General features: G+C 44.8%; 2 protein-coding genes across 3 annotated transcripts in view; one reads left to right on the forward strand and one right to left on the reverse strand.

The window, feature by feature from the left end:
• The window catches only part of FBLN5 (fibulin 5), an 81,062-nt gene extending 76,005 nt beyond the window's left edge, over positions 1-5,057 (reverse strand). The window contains exon 1 of one of the 2 annotated variants that reach the window (XM_017857910.1): positions 3,953-4,311. In XM_017857910.1, the coding sequence (XP_017713399.1) occupies positions 3,953-4,020 (68 nt within the window). In that variant the 5' untranslated portion in view covers positions 4,021-4,311. Of the gene's footprint in view, positions 1-3,952; positions 4,312-4,454 lie in introns of those variants that run through there. The other variant, XM_017857911.1, reaches the window with a different exon arrangement.
• A 9,633-nt stretch (positions 5,058-14,690) lies between these two features.
• On the forward strand, positions 14,691-15,188 carry LOC108519086 (peptidyl-prolyl cis-trans isomerase A-like). The gene is made up of 2 exons (XM_017857884.1): positions 14,691-14,920; positions 15,029-15,188. Exons 1-2 carry the CDS (start codon positions 14,691-14,693, stop codon positions 15,186-15,188), a joined length of 390 nt encoding a protein of 129 aa, XP_017713373.1.
• Positions 15,189-19,674: the final 4,486 nt, after the last annotated feature.

Here is a 19,674-nt window from a genome sequence, read left to right on the forward strand (position 1 = left end):
CTTGTATGGGGTGGGGTGTGCTCCAGGGAGGTCATGGTGATTCCAGACATCCCAACTACCCAAGCAGAACCACACCTCTTCTACTTGACTCCTACATTGGGATAATGTGTTAGATCACACTTTTTAATAAAGGGTTTGGCTGCTTCAAAAAAAAAAAAAGGCTAAGATCAGGTGCAGTGGCTTACACTTGTAATCCCGGCACTTTGGGAGGCGAGGCAGGAGGATTGCTTGAACCCAGGAGTTTGAGACAAGCCTGGGCAACATGTTGAGACCTCATTTCTACAAAATTTAAAAAAAAATTAACTGGGTGTGATGGCATGCACCTAAAGTCCCAGCTACTCAGGAGGCTGAGGTAGGGAGGATCACCTGAGCCCAGGGGGTTTGAGGCTGCAGTGAGCTGAGATTATACTACTACGCTCCAGCCTGGGTGACAGAGCGAAACTTTGTCCTCCCCCCACCACAAAAAAAGCTAAAACCTCCCACTATAGTATTAACCAATTCCTTGGTCTTTATTCTTTTTTTTTTTTTTTCTGTCGCCCAGGCTGGAGTGTAGTGGCGCGATCTCGGCTCACTGCAAGCTCCGCCTCCTGGGTTTACGCCGTTCTCCTGCCTCAGCCTCCCGAGTAGCTGGGACTACAGGCGCCCGCCACCTTGCCCGGCTAGTTTTTTGTATTTTTTTTTAGTAGAGATGGGGTTTCACCGGGTTAGCCAGGATGGTCTTGATCTCCTGACCTCGTGATCTGTCCCTCTCGGCCTCCCAAAGTGCTGGGATTACAGGCTTGAGCTACCGCGCCCGGCCTGGTCTTTATTCTTTATGCGAGATGTGCTTGACTTTTGAACATCTTTATGCTGAAATGATTACAGAGTGAATAAGCCATCATCGTGCCCCCAAACAATGAAAGGAAAAGAAAGTGACAACATGAGGCACTTTGAGTGGCACCAAAGAAAGGTGTCATAGGAAGTCACTTAAGCAGAGCATTGAGTCCACATGCGTGAAAATCCCCCGTCAGTGGATGGGTTGGGGTGGCCCAGTCCCCTGAAGAGTGTGGCCTGCGGGAACCGCTGCCAGCAAGTCCTGATGGAGGAAAGGACTCGGGGAACCTGCGCAGCCCGGGGAAAATAAAAACCATGGGAAAATAGGAGGAGGAGTTACAAACCCAGGGCTCAGCTCTGCCATGCACAAGCCAGTGATGCTCTGGGAGCCTGCAACTCTGCCCTTCACCACGCACAGGCTTTAATCCAGTAAGATTGTGGTCAGCAAGATTGCTTTAAAAATATAAAATCTGGCCAGGCACGGTGGCTCTCGCCTGTAATCCCAGCACTTTGGGAGGCTGAGGCAGGAAGATCACCTGAGGTCAGGAGTTCGAGACCAGCCTGGCCAACATGGTGAAACCTTGTCTTTCTACTAAAAATACAAAAATTTGCCAGACATGGTGGCACATGCTCTGAGACAGAGTGAGACTCTGCTCAAAAAATAAAAATAAAATAAAAATAAAAAATCTCTACTACTTCACACTCATGAGGCTATTAAAAAATGGAAAAGAGCAAGCGTTAGGGAGGATACGGAGAAAGTGAAACCCCTGTGCACTGTTGGTGTAAATATGGTACAGTCTCTATGGAAAACAGTAGGATGACTCCCAAAACACTAAACATAGAATTTCCATGTGATACAGCCATTCTACTTCTAGGTATATACCCTCAAAAATTAAAAGCAGGGACTTGAACAGGTATTTGTAAACCTGTGTCCATAGCAGCATTATTCACAATAGCCTAAAGGTAGACACGGTCCTTCGATGGATATGTGAATAAACAAAATGTAGTCTGTACATACAAGGGAATATTATTCAGTCTTAAAAAGGAAGGAAATTCTGACACATGCTACAATATGAATGAACCCTGAGGGCGTTATGTTAAGTGAAAAAAGCCACTCACAAAAAAGACAAAGGCTGCTTGGGTCCACTTATACGAGGCACCTAGTGTAGTCAAAATTACAGAGACAAAAAGTGGAATGGTGGTAACCAGGGGCTAGTGGGAGGGGAAGATGGGGAATTGTTGTTTAATAGGTACAGAGATTCAGTCATGCAAGGTGAAGAGTTCTGGAGATTGCACAGCAATGTGAACGTATTTAACACTACTGAACTAGACTTTTCAAAATGGTTATGGTAGAAAAAAATACAAAATCAGGCCGGGCACAGGGGCTCATGCCTCTAATGCCAGCACTTTGGGAGACCGAGGTGGGTGGATCACCTGAGGTCAGGAGTTTGAGACCAGCCTGGGCAACATGGTGAAACCCCGTCTCTACTAAAAATACAAAAATTAGCCGACCGTGGTGGCAGGTACCTGTAGTCCCAGCTACTCGGGAGGTCAAGAAGAAGAATCACCTGAACCCAGGAGGCAGAGGTTGCAATGAGCCGAGATTTCACCACTGCACTTCAGCCTGGGAGACAGTGAGACTCCATCTCAAAATAAAATAAAATAAAATAAAAAAATTAAATCTATGCAAAAACAGGGCTTTATCTAGTACTATTATTCAGTTCAACAGTGGTTTATCCAAGCAACTACTGCTTGTGGGTGTGGACGCTAGACAGAGGAGCTACAGAAACAACCAGTATCCTTGAGAACCAGTTGGAGAGCCACAACCATGTCTATACACCTTGGTAAGGGCATGGAAAGAAATACCTACTGGGCGCCATAACAACCAGGCTGTGGGTAGTGACAAGACTTCCTGGAGAAGGTGACCTTGAAGGCTTCTTCAATAGAGCAGTGAACCTGGGGACATGGCTGAATTCTGTGGCCCATTACTACAAACGTGCACTGCAACAACATAATCCCTCCCTTTCAGGACACATGGCTTATCTGAATCAGCAACCCTGGGTATTAGAGGACCTGGAATTAAGGTTACATCCAGAGGGAATAGGGCCCTGATGTGATCTTAGGAGATGCAAGGCCATTTCCTTTATCTAGTCCCCAATCCAAAAAATAAGGACGCTGAGAGTGCACAAGTTTTCATCTAAGTGCCTGGGTGAGCCAGATTCTAGAACACTGGAGACAGCTCTGACCTTATAAAGTGAAGAGCCAAATCCCAGGGCTTTTTGATATTTGCCATGGCCAGATTTATATCTGGAAGGAATGAAAGAACAATAACAAATTTATTTTCCAGTCTGTATATTATGAATTTCAATGTTTTCCTGTTTCTTCACATGAAGTTTCCTTTCAGTTGGTTATAAAACCCTGTCTCGTTTATGTTGGAGACAGAACAGGCTGACTGCAACACAGTGGACTTCAAGAGCTAGTGGCAAAGGCATGCTAACCCCATTTTTCCCCTTACTCCCCACAGCCCCATTCCCTTTGGCTAGAGGCAGCCCCGGGACAGGTCTTGCCTCAAGCCCAGCCTCCTGGAAGAGCCACAGCTGAGTCCTGGGGGCCAAACAGGTTCCAGGCTAATAGGATTTTCCTAAAATGAAAGAATACCCAAGCACTTACTGCCTCACAGCATCATGAATAGCTGCACCTTGTGATTAAAAAAAAAAAAAAAAAAAAAAGACCTAGAAACTCCAAAAACGAACTTTCTATAAGAACAGCTGGGGGAGGCAGGTTGGTGCTCATAACTGGTCCTGGGAACTTTCTAAAGCAGGTGGGTTTACCCGTTTTGTGCCTCAGCCTAAATCACAAGGAAAGCCGGAGAGACCAACCAAATACCAGGACTGCCCGTCACAGATGTGCTGGTCCCCAATCCAGGATGACATTGTTACAGCTTAGTTTTCAGCACACACACACACACAACCCACAGACACGTACATGCACACACAAGGTTAATTTGTTCAAAGCAGTATGTTCTCAAGAACTCGCTGAATAAAGACTGTGGGTGTCATCTAGGTAAAGTTCTCCAAGACTTAAGGATTACTTAACTGGAATTGCAATTTCCTTAAAGATTAGCAAAACATTTGCTTACATGTATCTCTGTCTGCAGTTCCCACTTCTCATTGGCTTGAAACTTCTGTGAGAATCCCACACAGGCATAGAGCAAATCCGGCCCCGCGATGTTTAGCTGGCCCGTCTGCTTGTCTATCAGCCGATGCGGCACAGTACTTGCTAGTGAACTAGTAATTGGCCTCCCGAAATTTAAAAAATATATACACGAATCCCTTAAAACGACAAAGTTGCTGCCCTTTCCAAAAAAGAAAGAGGAATGAAGCGCTGAGAATTTCGCAGCCCTCTCTGATGCTGACTTTTGAAACTGTATTAGAAAATACCCACTCCCAAAAGAACCCTTCAAGATGGAAATTACAGAGGCGCAGCTTTTTATAATTAACAATATCATTGCATCACTAGCTCATGCCTTTTCCAGTATCCTGACACCGCCTGAATCACAGCCATAACCAGTTTCCACCCATCGGATTTTTAGCAAGGTTTCCAGACCCTGGAGAAAGAAAAGTCCAGCGCCGAGAACCCACCTTTTTATTCCTGGCATGTCCAAGACGCGCGAGGAGGAGATGCGAAGGCGAGAAGAAAGCTCGCGGGCGGGACCCCCGGAGGAGCTCGGGCACGTCGGCCTCCTCTGGGCCCTCGGGGCTCGCGGGTGTTTTATTCCAGAGGGGCCGAGCGAGTCGTGGAGAGGACACGGGGAGAGCGCCAGGGTCCTCCGAGCCACTGCAGAGCCCGCAGCGCAAGCACCTGGTTTTGCTTAGCCCTCTTCAGTAATTCAGCATTAAACCAATTGGAGGAGGAATGTTAAAAATGAACACTTCATTTTCTAAGTATGTTAAACAATGCAAATGGGGCCTCCGTCTGGACACAGCTGGTTCAGATTACAGCGCTCACCAACTGGCTAGACTCCTCACAACAATCTTGGGGCGTCTGCCAGGGCCCAGTGCTCGGCGCTGGGAGGAGAGCCCTTCCCCGGCCGGGCTCGGCTGCGAGCGCCCGGGCAGGAGGCGAGGGGCGGGCGCGCGCAGGGGTGCGGGGGGCTGGGAGGGCCCGGGCCCCTTGACCTTCCCACCCAGGGGCGGGGCGGGCCTGGCAGCGCGGCCCGGCGGGGAGGGGCGTGCACGCCCGCGCTGCGTGGCACGGGGACCCGCGGGAACGTTGTCGCCTCCGGAAGGAAAGGGACTTGAACTCACGACCCACGCAGCTCCAGGGACTAGAAACTCACGATCGATTGGGAAACCAGAACCTACGAAGCAGCGGCTTGGGGCGAGCCACGGCAGAGTCGCGATCTTCCCGAAGAAGGGGTGGGGAGCAGCGGGGTAGGGAGGAGGAGGAGGATGGAATCCCGCGGGTGGGAATTCCAGACTTCAGCTTGTGCAATGCAAGTCTTAGTTAGGACGCTTTTCTCTCCCTGCCCTCATCTCCCGATTCTCCCTGGCATTTTCTCGCTTTCCTGGAAAAGTGCGCCCTGGCTCGAAAGTGATTTTAACAAGTTAAACGGTGATTGAAGAAGGGACAGTCTGGAAAAGCAGAATGGTGGAAACAGCACATAAGACATGCTAAGTCCTTTGCGTTCATTCTAGTGGAGGCTTCAACCGATTTCTTTGTCCTGTTTTGTTTGTTTTTTGTTTTTTCTTTTAAGCCACTGGAGAACTTTGGTCAATGAAATCTTACAGAAGGCAGTCACTCTATAAAACGCCAGTGGATTGACTGTGGCCATTCCCATCTGCTTCCACCTGCGTCTTCTACCTGCAGCCAAAAAGCCCTGATCCAGGTCCCCTGTCCTCACCACCACTCTAAGCAGTAGGAATGATCATCTCCATGTTATTGGAGGTGAAGATTAGAGAGGTTAGATAACTTCCCCATAGTCACACAGCTATTCACTGGTACAGCTGAGCCTCTGAAGTCTACATATTCAGCCTTCCCTAAAGCATTTTTGGGGGTAAGTAAATGGAATTCTACTCAAAGGAGAATAACAGAATGTGGATAGTTGTTGAAGCTGTGTCCATTATACTAGTCTAGTCTATTTTCTGTGTATGTGTTTGAAATTTCCTATAAAACACTTTTTAAAATACCTTATGTTTATATGGTTGTTCATCCCCCCATTGTTTGTAAAAGCAAAAGATTATAAACACCTTTAAGGTTGATCAGCAAGGCACCAAGAGGGTTAAATAAAGTAAGGGGCTTCCAAAGGGACTATTGTGTAACCAGTTAAAACCTAGACACATAAGAGTCCACATTGGACGACTCCATTTATATAAAATTCAAAGTCAGATAGTGACTGGGAGGGGGCCTGGCCCCTTCTGGGTGCTGGTAATAATCTAATTATTGATCTGGATGCTGGTTATGTAGGGATGTATACACTTAATATTTGTGAAGTCTTACGTATGTTATACTTACTTTGAAAGACTGAAACAGCTCCGTATGCACTGATATTGAAGGATTTCCAATATATTTTGTGGGTCAAAACAGTAGAATATTGGTAATTTCACATAGATGGATCTAATATAGTAATAAATGTAAAAAGTAAGCTGCAGAACTGTGTGTAAAGCATGCCATCATTTGCGGGGAAAAAAATAAATATATAAGTTCTTGCTTGTACACGTATAGAAAAGATATCACCTGAAGGATGCATGAGAAACCATGAGTATTATTGGTCTTAACTCAGGCTGCCATAACAGAATACCATAGACTGGGTGGCTTACGCAATAACATTTATCTCTCCCAGTTCTGGAGGCTGGAAGTCTAAGATCAGGGTGTGGGCATGGCCAGGTTCCCATGAGGGTCCTCTCCTGGTTGCAGATGGCTGTCTTCTCGCAATGTCCTCCCATGATGGAGAGAGGGAGGCTGGTGTTCCTTTTTTGAGATGGAGTCTCCCTCTGTCACCCAGGCTGGAGTTTGGTGGCGTAATCTCGGCTCACTGCAACCTCTACCTCCCAAGTTCAAACGATTCTCCTTCTTCAGCCTCCCAAGTAGCTAGGATTATAGGCACGCACCACCATGCCTGGCTAATTTTTGTATTTTTAGTAGAGATAGGGTTTTGCCATGTTGGCCAGGCTGGTCTTGAACTCCTGGGCTCAGGCAATCCACGGGCCTTGGCCTCCCAAAATGCTGAGATTACAGGCGTGAGCCACCACGCCTGGCCAGAAACTGGGGTTCCTTTTATAAGGGCACTGGTCTCATTCATGAGGGCTTCACCCTCACGATCTAATCACCTTCTGAAGGCCTCATCTCCTAGAGCCGTCACCTTGGGGATTCAGATTTCAACATATGAATCTGGGGGTTTAAACATGTGGTCTGTAACCGTCTCCTAGGAGGGAAACTGGGCAGACAATTGGAGAATAGATAGGAGAGGAAAATTAGCTTCTTATTGCTCACTTTTTGGTATAACTTGAATTTTGTGCCTTGTACCTGTATTATCCATTCAAAATAGGAGTAATATTCAAAATAATAAAACAAAATATCTGATGTAGAACTAGTTGTGGGGGTAGGAAGAGTTTTAAGGGACTCAGTCCATTCCCCTCGCAGATACTGTCAACCTTCCTGAAGAACAGGGAAGGAGAGGAAATCAATATACCCGTTTCCTACATAGGTAAATTGAGACCGTTGGAAGCAAAACTGTCCCGGGACCCATCTTGGACGAGAGATTGTTTCCGTCTTGAAACTGTAGGGTTGGAAAGGAGGAGAAAACGAAGACTGCCATAAAACACTTGGGTCTGAGTCTTGATTTTGCCTCCTACCCTCTCAACATCTCAGTTTTCTCATCTGCAAGATGGCGATGATAACATCTCTCAGGGTTGTCGCAGGAATGAAATAAAAGTTATCCTTTTGATTTTCACTGTGTCCACATTCCCATTCCCTACACAATGCCCTCCAAAATATTCTTAATAAATAGTAAATTATCCACTTCTGTGGACAAGGAAATCACAGCCTCACAAAAGAGCCCATCTCACTATTGAATAGCTCACATTGTTAGAAAATTCTCTCTTCAGTTGAACCCAAATCCACTTCCCTGTATGTAATTACCGTTCATGGAATCTAATTCTCCCCTCTAAAGCCAGAACTCCCTCCCCCACTTGGAAACAACAAGCATCCTATTACCCTTCCACTCATTGCCTGCGCTACTATTCATTCTCATCTACAGGCTGAACATCCCAGGGATTTTCAACTGGTCCTCATGTGCCCCGTGACCCCGAGGCAGCCTGTCCATCTCCTCTGGCAGTTTCTGCCTCTTGGTTCATACTGAATTTGCACCAACAAAAACAACTTGTAATGCACAGGCTACGTAACAGCGTCTTCTCTGCCCTGTACTTGGACTGCAAATTCTTTTTAAGCAAGAACAAGGTTTTACATATGTCCTTATTACATTTTTATTCACTAAGATCTTTCTCTCGGCCAGGCGTGGTGGCTCACACCTGTAATCCCAGCACTTTGGGAGGCTGAGGTGGGTGGATCACGAAGTCAGGAGATGGAGACTATTCTGGTCAACATGGTAAAACCCCGTCTACTAAAACTACAAAAATTAGCTGGGTGTGGTAGCATGCACCTGTAATCCTAGCTACTCAGGAGGCTGAGGCAGGAGGATTGCTCGAACCCAGGAGGCAGAGGTTGCAGTGAGCTGAGATCTCACCACTGCACTCTAGTCTGGCGACAGAGTGAGACTCTGTCAAAAGAAAAAAAAAAAAAAAAACAAAAAACAGACTTCTCTCAACATGAATTGTTGTCTAAAGCACAAATGTCACTCTCAGCTTTGACAGCTATGGAGCTGCTGAATGTGACTTCTTTGACTTTATCAAAGTTATCAATAAAAATGCTACCGGGAGGGCGGGTGTGGTGGCTCATGCCTATAATCCCAGCACCTTGGGAGGCCGAGGCAGGCAGATCACCTGAGGTCAAGAGTTTGAGACCTAATAATAATACAAAATAATACTAGTACTACTAATAATACAAAAATTAGCGAGGCGTGGTGGTGCATGCCTGTAATCCCAGCTACTAGGGAGGCTGAGGCAGGAGAATTGCTTCAACCTGGGAGGTGGAGGTTGCAGTGAGCCGAGATTGCACCATCACTCTCCAGCCTGGGCAACAAGAGCAAAACTCTGTCTGGAAATAAAACATAAATAAATGTTACCGGGACAGTCGGAGTGAAGCAATCCATCCAGATTGGCACTAATCCCTTCTCTTTCTTCACTATTTTGCTCATCGTCTGACTCCAGGCGAGACCATCTTCTCTCACAAAAGAGCCAGTCTTACTATTGAACATCTCTAATTATTAGAAAGTTCTTTCTTGAGCTGAACCCAAATCTGCTTCCCTGTATGTAACTAACATCCATGGATTCTAATTCTCCCCTGTGCAGGGACAGGTTCCTCCCTCTTCTACATAACAAGCTGCCTATCCATTAAAACGGTTCCCCGTGTCCACAAAGACTTTGTGAGACCCTTTGTCAAGCGTTCTGCTAACATCAAAACACATGTTACCTACAGCATTTCCTGACCTAGCAAGTCTATTTTAAAAAGGAAAAAGCTTCCTTTGGCATGAACTGCTAAATAACCCTTGCTGGCTTCCAGAGATCATCGCTTTCTTTTCCAAGTGTTTTTGCTGGGCCAGGCACAGTGGCTCATGCCTGTAATCCCAGTCTTTGGGAGGTTGAGGCGGGCGTATCACCTGAGGTCAGGAGTTTGAGACTAGCCTGGCCAACATGGTGAAACCCTCCTGTCTCTACTGAAAATACAAAACTTAGCCGGGCGTGGTGGCATGCAGCCTAGTCCCAGCTACTTGGGAGCCTGCGGCAGAAAAATTGTTTGAACCTGGGAGGCAGAAGTTGCAGTGAACCAAGATTGCATCACTGCACTCCAGCCTGGGCGACAGAGCAAGACTCTGTCTCAAAAACAAAACAAAACAAAACAAAGTTTTTGCTTTTTCATTTGCAAAATGGGAATCCTATCATCTGCTCCACCTCCTACCATCAGAATCAAACACAATCAAAACTGTAAAACAACTTTACAAAATGCAAATTGGAGCATCAATGTAAGAGGTTATCATCTGCTGAATGAGATCTTCCTGGTTCCAATGAAGCTCAGTTTCTTCACTTTGTCACTGTGGGTTGAAAGACAAATAAGCAATTTTATTTTTTTGTAAAGCAATATGTCAAATTGGCAGAAAACTCACAAAATTATAGATTGAATGATATATGTTGACTATTAATATTAAATCAGAGCTGAGCAACGTGGCACATGCCTGTAATCCCAGCAACTCGGGAGGTTTAGGCAGGAGGATTGCTTGAGGCCAGGGGTTAGAGACCAGCCTGGGCAACACGATGAAACCCTTGTCTCTATAAAACATTTTAAAACTTAGCCAGGCATAGTAGTGTGTGCCTATAGTCCCAGCTACTCATTAGGCTGAGGCAGGAAGATTGCTTGAGCCCAGGAGGCCAAGGCTGCAGTAAGTCATGGGTGTTCTACTGCACTCCAGCCTGGGCGACACAGCAAGACCCTATCTCAATAATAAACAAAACTTTTATTTTTTTACTGTCCAAAAATAATTATATTGTAATGCCTTTTTATGAGCAAATGCAAAATAGGGAGAGGGGCATTATTGAATGTCTATGATTATGTTAGACACTACAGTTCCTCTCCTTTGACCCCCACAATAACCCTGTGAAATAGGAAACCCTCCGTTTTGTGGATAAACAGGTGCAGGAACATTGGGGCCATGCAGATAATCAGGGGTCCAAACTCCAGCCCTTACCAGCCTGTTGGATTCTAGAGCCTTCCTTCCTTCCGGTTTACCAAGCCTGCTTTCTCTACTCACAGCTTCCCTGGCTACTTTCCTCCCTGTCTCAGCCCTGCAGGAATATTCCAGAACTCCATGGGCCCTTCCATCATTGCTCTGTCTCGCTCTCTCTCCTTTTTCTGAACACTAGTAAAGCCTTTGGTTTCACATATTATCCAAACTTGGCCCAAAACAGTCAGAAAACTAAAATGACAGCCAACACCTGAGTTCAGCATTAGCCAGAGGCTCCACCCCACTGTTCCGCCCGTTCCTGCCTTTGGGGAGTGGGGGAGTGTCTGTTGTTCCTGATGCCCCCAGAGGTTTCCTCTCTCCTCCTCCCTTGGTCAGACTTCTCACTGAGTACTTGTCTCAGCCACCTCCTCACTACCTAGTCCCACCTTAACCCTCTAAAATCTGGCTAAGTTCCCACCATTCACCCACATAATGCTGCCTAAGTTGCCTAGTGATTCCTCCTGGCCAAACACAGCGCTCTTTTCTCCACCTCTAATTGTTCTCATGTCTCTAGTTGATGATGCATCTTCTCTCTTTCATCCATGGCTTTAAGTTTTCCTGAGTGTTTACCCCTACATTTTTTTTTTTTTTAAGCGACAGGGTCTCACTCTGTCACCCAGGCTGAAGTGCAGTGAATTATCATAGTTCATTGTAACGTCAAACCCCTGGGTTCAAGGGATCCTCCTGCCTCAAACCCTGGAGTAGCTGGGACTACAGGTGTGCACCACTATGCCTGGTTAATTTTTTATTTTTTTTTTAGAGATAGGGTCTCGCTATGTTGCCCAGGCTGGTCTCAAACTTCTGACCTCAAGCAATCCTCCCACCTCGGTCTCCCCAAGTGCTGGGATTACAGGCATGAGCAGCTGAGCCTGGCCTTTCCCTCTATAATTCTGATCACATACTTTTTTTTTGAGATGGAGTCTCCCTCTGTTGCCTAGGCTGGAGTGCAGTGGTATAATCTTGACTCACTGCAACCTCCGCCTCCTGGGTTCAAGCAATTCTCCTGCCTCAGCCTCCTGAGTAGTTGGGATTACAGGCGCCAAGCACCACGCCCCGCTAATTTTTGTATTTTTTTAGTAGAGATGAGGTTTCGCCATGTTACCCAAGCTGGTCTTGAACTCCTGACCTCAAGTGATCCACCTGCCTTGGCCTCCCAAAGTGCTGGGATTATAGGCGTGAGCCACTGTGCCCGGTCTGTACTTTAATGTAACCAACTAGTTTGAGAATGTCAGAATTTTCTAGGCATACCTGGAATTTCCAGGAAATTCAGCAAATCATTAAAACACCTGGGCTTTTCTTATTGTTTTAGCTGACTGTGATTTTGACACATAACCATGTGCAAAATGTGGGCTCTGTCCTAGAGACTTCAGGCAAGCAGACTCTGCCAGGGAGCCCCAGAGTTGTGCTCAAAAGCTGGTAATGACCTTCCTTCATCTGCCATCTCTGTTTTGTTCTTGTCAATTTGTTTTCTGACATTTAATATGGATTGAGATTTTGGGCAACCCTAACATATTTACTGTGACTGTAAAAGGGTATGATGGTCCATTTATCTCATTTCCTACTTACAGTCCACATTAGACCGTATTAGTGGCTCCCAGATTCTTGAATATACCAGACTAGTAAAGTCAACCACCTTGAAATTGGAGAGAATAATATTAGGTGCCAATTTTTAATTTTGCCAGTAAAAACAAAAGAAAATACAACCATGATATATCACATCATCATATTTCATAAGAGAAAGAACTTTTAACACCACATGTAGGAGAGACAGGATCTCATAGCTTGAATGTTTGGTCTTGAAGACAGTTAAGACTGTCTTAAAACCGAGGTTTCAAATGACAGAGTGCAACAGAGTCATCTGAGAGCTTGTTAAAATGAATAAACTAGGCCTTACATCCTGAGATTAAAGGGGCGGGGCGGGGGAGGAATCTGCATTTTGATTCTGATGAGAAAATTGTTACTTTCTCAGCAGCTCCGAATGATTTTTAAGCAACAGGTTCTCCCAACACAAGCCTTCCCTGTAAATATTCTTGCCTAAAAGTATTGGACTTGAATTTAATCAAGCTTCTAGAATGGCAACATCAAGCTGAACTTTCTGCCATGCTGGAAATGTTCTGTGTCTGCCCTGTCCAATGTGGCAGTGACTAACCACGTGTGCCCACTGAGAACTTGAAATGTGGCCAGTGCAAATTTTTTGTTTTGTTTAACTAATTTAAGTTTACTTTTTTTTTTTTTTTTTTTTTGGATACAGAGTTTTGCTCTTGTCATCCAGGCTAGAGTGCAATGGCAAAATCCCGGCTCACTGCAACCTTTGCCTCCCAGGTTCAAGTGATTCTCCTGCCTCAGCCTCCCAAGTAGCTGGCATTACAGGTGCCCACCACCACACCCAGCTAATTTCTGTATTTTTAGTAGAGACGGGGTTTCACTATGGTGGCTAGGCTGGTCTCGAACTCCTGACCTCAAGTGATCTGCCTGTCTCAGCCTCCCAAAGTGCTGGGATTACAGGCGTGAGTCACTGCTCTCGGCCTAAGTTGACATTTAAACAACCACATGTGGCTGGTGGCTCTCACCATCACCCAGCACGGCTCTAGATCTGACATGACTGCCAGTTTGCAAGGAGTATAGAGAATAGAGGAAAAAAGGCTCTATTTTTTTCAGGCGCGGTGGCTCAAGCCTGTAATCCCAGCACTTTGGGAGGCCGAGGCGGGCGGATCACGAGGTCAGGAGATCGAGACCATCCTGGCTAACACGGTGAAACCCCGTCTCTACTAAAAAAATACAAAAAACTAGCCGGGCAAGGTGGCGGGTGCCTGTAGTCCCAGCTACTCGGGAGGCTGAGGCAGGAGAATGGCGTAAACCTGGGAGGCGGAGTTTGCAGTGAGCTGAGATCCGGCCACTGCACTCCAGCCTGGGTGACAGAGCGAGACTCCGTCTCAAAAAAAAAAAAAAAAAAAAAAAAAGAGAATAGAGGAAACAATTAAAAGACCCCTGAGGAAGAAGCAATAGCATAAAAGAATTCAAAAAGGGAGGGAGGGTGTAAAGAAATGGAAAGGAGGGGAAAAGCCTGTGTCAGTCAGGACCTGTCCAGGGAAAAAACATAGCCTGTACCCGGTAGTTCGGCAGAGGAATTGAACACAGGGAACTAGTTTCAAAAGAGTTGAAAGAGCTGAAATGCCAAATGGAATGTTGAGGCAACCCACAGCTATGCTCCCTCAGGAAGCCACTACCTCCCCTAGAGCTAGAAGGACTAAGGAAGAGGAGATGATGTAACCAGAACCCAGGAGTGGGGGCCACCTACAAGAATTGCATCAGGTGGAGGCTGCTAGAGGGCTGGAGAAGCGGTCGCTGTCAGAGGCAGAAGCTGGGAGAAATGCCCTGGCTTTTCCCTCCTCTCATCCTTTGAGTCTCCTATGTGTACTTCCCATTGAGTTGGCTGAACTCAATGGGAAGCCAGTGGCAAAGAAGCTTGAGAAGAAAAATGTGCAGGATACCAGCAGAGCAAGGAGGAGACAGGACAGTGAATCCAAGAGCAGAGGCAAATGACTGGTGCAGAAACAGAATAAGCAAATGTAACATTTGCATTGTGTTTGGGTCCTGATGTGTATTAACCAAGTGTGTGTAAAGACACGCCTTCGATATAATGAGAGAATCTGAATATAGACTAGGTGTTAGAGAATAAAGAATTGTTGTTATTTTGTAAGATCTCATAATTTCTAACGTGTCTTTATCACTTAGAAAGGCCTACTAAATTAATGGAGGATAAATGAAATGAGATCAGCAAAATCGTGTTAACTATCAAAGCTGGAATATAGGTTCATGGACATGTATTAACTCTTCCTTAGACTTTTCTGTTTGGGAAGAATTATGTAACAATTTAAAAATGAGTTTCAATAGATTTTTTCCACTTTATCATGTGTGATAAAAGTCTGACGTTCAGCTTTTCGCAGATGCTGCCGCCGAGGAAAATCCTGTACTACTAGCCATGGTCAACCCCATCGTGTTCTTCGACATTGCCGTCGACGGCGAGCCCTTGGGCCGTGTCTCCTTCGAGTTGTTTGCAGACAAGTATCCAAAGACAGCAGAAAAATTTCGTGCTCTGAGCACTGGAGAGAAAGGATTTGGTTATAAGGGTCCCTGCTTTCACAGAATTATTCCAGGGTTTATGTGTCAGGGTGGTGACTTCACACGCCATAATGGCACTGGTGGCAAGTCCATCTATGGGGAGAAATTTGAAGATGAAAACTTAATCCTAAAGCATCCAGGTCCTGGCATCTTGTCCATGGCAAATGCTGGACCCAACACAAATGGTTCCCAGTTTGTCATCTGCACTGCCAAGACTGAGTGCTTGGATGGCAAGCATGTGGTCTTTGGCAAAGTGAAAGAAGGCATGAATATTGTGGAGGCCATGGAGCGCTTTGGGTCCAGGAATGGCAAGACCAGCAAGAAGATCACCATTGCTGACTGTGGACAACTCGAATAAGTTTGACTTGTGTTTTATCTTAACCACCAGACCATTCCTTCTGTAGCTCAGGAGAGCACCTTCCATCCCATTTGCTCGCAGCATCCTAGAATCTTTGTGCTCTCGCTGCAGTTCCCTTTGGGGTCCATGTTTTCCTTGTTCTCTCCCATGCCGAGCTGGATTGCAGAGTTGAGTTAAGTTTATGATTATGAAATAAAAACTAAATAACAATTTAAAAAAAAAAGTCTGACTTTCTTTTTTTCCCCTCTCCCTTGACCCGTTCTCCTTTCCTTCAGGATACCTGTGAAAACCATCAGTAATACTTACAGGCACGGTAAATTTTTACCATTATCCACCTTAATCTACGGATAGGATCTCTAATTACTCCTGGGACTCCTCTAAGGAACATTCTGTTCTAAAATCTCAAATCTAAAGCTGCACTGGAAGTTGGTTTAGGACGAGAAATTATGACAGCAAAAGTATGATAATTTAATTTCAAATTAGACTTTTTTGAGTCTACGATGAGACAATAGTCTTGAAACACAGACTTTGCTGGAAGAAACGTTTTCTAAGGTCATAGCATAGAGAAATTTTATGATACCAGGACAGCTTTTCTGTACCCAGGAAAATAAATGTGGGGGAGAAGTCAGGAAGTAGAGAGGATCAGAGGATGAAAGCAGAGTAAGAAACTACCTGGGCTGAACCCAGGAGGTGAGGGTTGAGACTGTAGGATCATGTAAGAGCCCCAGATAAGCTGAAGGAGAATTGGAGAACACCTGGGCTCCACTTCCCTGCAGCATCCAACTTAGAACCAAGGGAATGGGATTAGTGGTGAGAGGAGCCTTGGGAGATGGCTGGGTGACGCCATTGTCCTACTGCCCTGTGCTTTGCACATGACAGGTGCACAAGCTCCTGCACCCCTCTGGGGCAGTGGTGGACACTGATCAAATAGCAGTTCACTTCAGGGCAAAGAGAATGCGAAGTACAGAGGCCCCAGCCCAGGTCACAACCACAGAGGGTAGCACAGGGTCCAGGATCCGTCAGGAGCCCCCACACCCTAACTGGCCCAAAGCTATGTAAACTTCTCAGTGTATACCGATGGGGTGTCAGATTTCAATAACATTCCTGTACCAGGCCAGATACAGTGGCTTACACCTGTAGTCCTAGCACTTTGGGAGGCCTAGTCAGAAGGACTGCATGGGCCTAGGAGTTTGAGGCTATGGTAAGCTATGATTGCATCATTGCACTCCAGCCTGGGTGACACAGACCCTGTCCCTAGGAGAAAAAAATATATATATATAAGTAATTTTAAACAGTTGGTCTTAATTTAAATTATAGGTTGGGCACAGTGGCTCACGCCTGTAATCCAAGCACTTTGGGAGGCCAAGATGGGCGGATCACTTGAGCTCAGGAGTTTGAGACCAGCCTGGACAACATGGAGAAACCCCGTTTCTACCAAAAATACAAAGATTTTCCAGGTGTGGTGGCGTGCGCCTGTGGTCCCAGCTACTTGGGAGAATGAAGTGGGAGAATTGCTTGAGCCCAGGAGGCAGAGGCTGCAGTGAGCCGAGATGACACCACTGCACTCCAGCCTGGGCAACAGAGTAAAACCCCCCCATCTCAAAAATAAATAAATAAATTATAAAGGCATTTTTCTTTTTTTGACCCATGAAGTCCTACATATCATTTACATCTCCAATAAAGGTATTAAAATATCTAGTAATTTTTAAAAATCTACTTATGCAAAGAGTATGACTAGAAAGAAAAGTTTTTGTACACACATGAAAATTTCTCATGATTTAGTCTTTGAGCCACTGTAGGTTTGGGAGATAATCAGTCATTTAAACTTATCTCAAACATTATTCCATTTTGAAAAATGAATGAAAATACTCAACATAGTTCAGGTGGATTAATTTACATATAGTTGGGTTTCATTTATAGTTCTGAGTTTTCAGAAAATTTGAATTGCAAATAAATGGAGAATTTTTTCTTTCTTTCTTTTTTTTAATGGATGGGGTGTTGCCCCATGTTGCCCAGGCTGGAGTGCAGTGGCTATTCAGAGGTGCCATGATAGCACACTACTGTAGCCTTGAACTTCTGGTCTCAAGTCATCCTGCCTCAGCCTCCTAAGTAGCTGGAACTACAGGTGCACACCACCATGCCTGTCTTCTTTTTCCATTTGCCTTACATGTATTTAGACTATCAGACCACGATTTTTTTTTTCCATAAGCTGTGAATCTAGGTTTCTCAGTTTTGTTGACTATTTTTTTTTTTGTTTGTTTGAGACGGAGTCTCGCTCTGTCGCCCAGGCTGGAGTGCAGTGGCGCAATCTCGGCTCACTGCAAGTTCCACCTCCCGGGTTCACGGGATTCTCCTGCCTCAGCCTCCGGAGTAGCTGGGACTACAGGCACCCCCACCACACCCAGCTAATTTTTGTATTTTTAGTAGAGACGGGGTTTCACCATGTTAGCCAGGCTAGTCTCGAGCTCCTGACCTCAAGTGATCCACCTACCTCAGCCTGCTAAAGTGCTGAGATTATAGGCGTGAGCCACCTCACCCGGCCTTTTTCTGGTTTTTGCTTTCTTAGACATAAACAGTTTTTAAGCCATGCTATATAGATGATGCTAGCGTGGGTCCCTCTAGACTCTAATCTTTAGGCTAGTATTTTCCCACTTTTAAGAAGACAGATCAAATGGCACCTCTCTTATGAGATTATTAGAGACCTTCAAAGTTGGATCTCCCAATTTTTTTCCCATGATATCTTGACTCTGCCTCCATTTTATAACACATTTTATAATGCTCTGTCTCTTTCAGTAAACAGTGAATTCCTCAAAAGCACTAACAGTCCTTTTCACCATTATAACTATGTATGTGCACAGCCTGACATGTACTCAGTAATATCTGCTGAATAAAGACTAATTTTTTCCTGGTAGATGTTATATCCTAATGAAATTGCTTCAGCAAGTATTATCACTATATTGTAATATTTGGGTATTTTATTAAATATAAATCACACGAACAGCGTAGAGCAAGTGTGTCCGGTCCCTGGCATGTGGCCCAGGATGGCTCTGAGTGTGGCCCAACACAAATTTGTAAACTTTCTTAAAATATTATGATTTTTTTTGTGATTTTTTTTTTTTTTTTTTTTTTTTTTTTTTTTTTTTTTAGCTCATCAGCTATCAATAGTGTATTTTATGTGTGAGCCACGACAATTCTTCCACTGTGGCCCAGGGAAGCCTAAAGATTGTACACCCCTGGTGTAGAGTCTTTATCCAGCATATCTCAAGAATTAGACAATAGAGGAATTCTGTTTTCCTAGATCAAATTTCAAATTAATTATGTAATAAATAATTGTGATCTAAATTGCCCATCTAAAGCTTAAATGATGTGTGTGTATGTGTGTATACACACACACATACACACACACACGAGCTGAACATGTAGCCTCCTCCCAACAGCAAGGTCCCATGATCACTTTTGAGGGAATGTTCAAGAAGTAATTGACCCTTTGGCTAATTTTTCTCAGGAGCAACAACTCATATCACTAATGATCAAAACAAAATTTTTGTTTTTGACAAATGTCACCAAACACCTAGATAGATTAGTGATTTAATAACCTACGAGGGCATGTTTTACAGTCTGCTGTGGAAACAAGAGTAGCTCTGACAGTTTGGCTATGGGGTAACTTCTTTCCTCCTTTGTGAAATGGGATCATAAAACCAGCCTCACAGGTATGTTTTTGTTTTTAAAAAATATATACAAAATGTTTATTTTAGCTTTATTTGTACTGTCAAAACTTAAACCAAACTGAAGGTCCACCTGGAAAGGAATAGTTGAATAAAATTGCTACACTCCTGAAAAACAAAACAAAATCAAAACAAATCCCAAAACATTCCTAAGAGTTCAGGAACAGGACAGACAGACATCATTTGATCGTCTACATTGTCCTAAAAAGAATAACAAGATTTGTTACTCCTATTTGCTTCTTATGGTAGTTTTAAGATGTTATGTAAAAATCCTTTCAAAATTTTAAAAAAGGAAGTAGGTGGGAGCCCAAGATGAAACAAGAGTTGATAAGCTTGGGGTCAGGCGCGGTGGCTCACGCCTGTAATCCCAGCACTTTGGGAAACTGAGGCGGGCGGATCACCTGAGGTCGGGAGTTGGCAACCAGCCCGACCGACATGGAGAAACCCCATCTCTACTAAAAATATACTAAAAATACAAAATTAGCTGGGCGTGGTGGCTCGTGCCTATAATCCCAGCTACTCGGGAGGCTGAGGCAGGAGAATCGCTTGAACCTGGGAGGCTGAGGATGCAGTGAGCCGAGATCGTGCCATTGCACTCCAGCCTGGGCAACAAGAGCAAAACTCCGTCTCAAAAAAAAAAAAAAAAAAAAAAAAAAAAAAAAAAAAAAAAAAAAAAAAAAAAAAAGAAAAGAAAAGAGTTGATTGACAAGCTTGAATGGATAATTGTTAAGGCTGGTGATGAGTACATGGAATCACTATGT

The sequence above is a fragment of the Rhinopithecus bieti genome, unplaced genomic scaffold (assembly GCF_001698545.2).
Source record: "Rhinopithecus bieti isolate Rb0 unplaced genomic scaffold, ASM169854v2 scaffold_41913, whole genome shotgun sequence".
Lineage (NCBI taxonomy): Eukaryota > Metazoa > Chordata > Mammalia > Primates > Cercopithecidae > Rhinopithecus > Rhinopithecus bieti.

Bases quoted from the DNA above. Each gene is read 5' to 3' on its own strand.
- LOC108519086 (XM_017857884.1), top strand. From the start codon at position 14,691: ATGGTCAACCCCATCGTGTTCTTCGACATTGCCGTCGACGGCGAGCCC. The intron at 14,921-15,028 runs CATCTATGGGGA...TTCCCAGTTTGT, and splicing joins AATGGCACTGGTGGCAAGTC to CATCTGCACTGCCAAGACTG.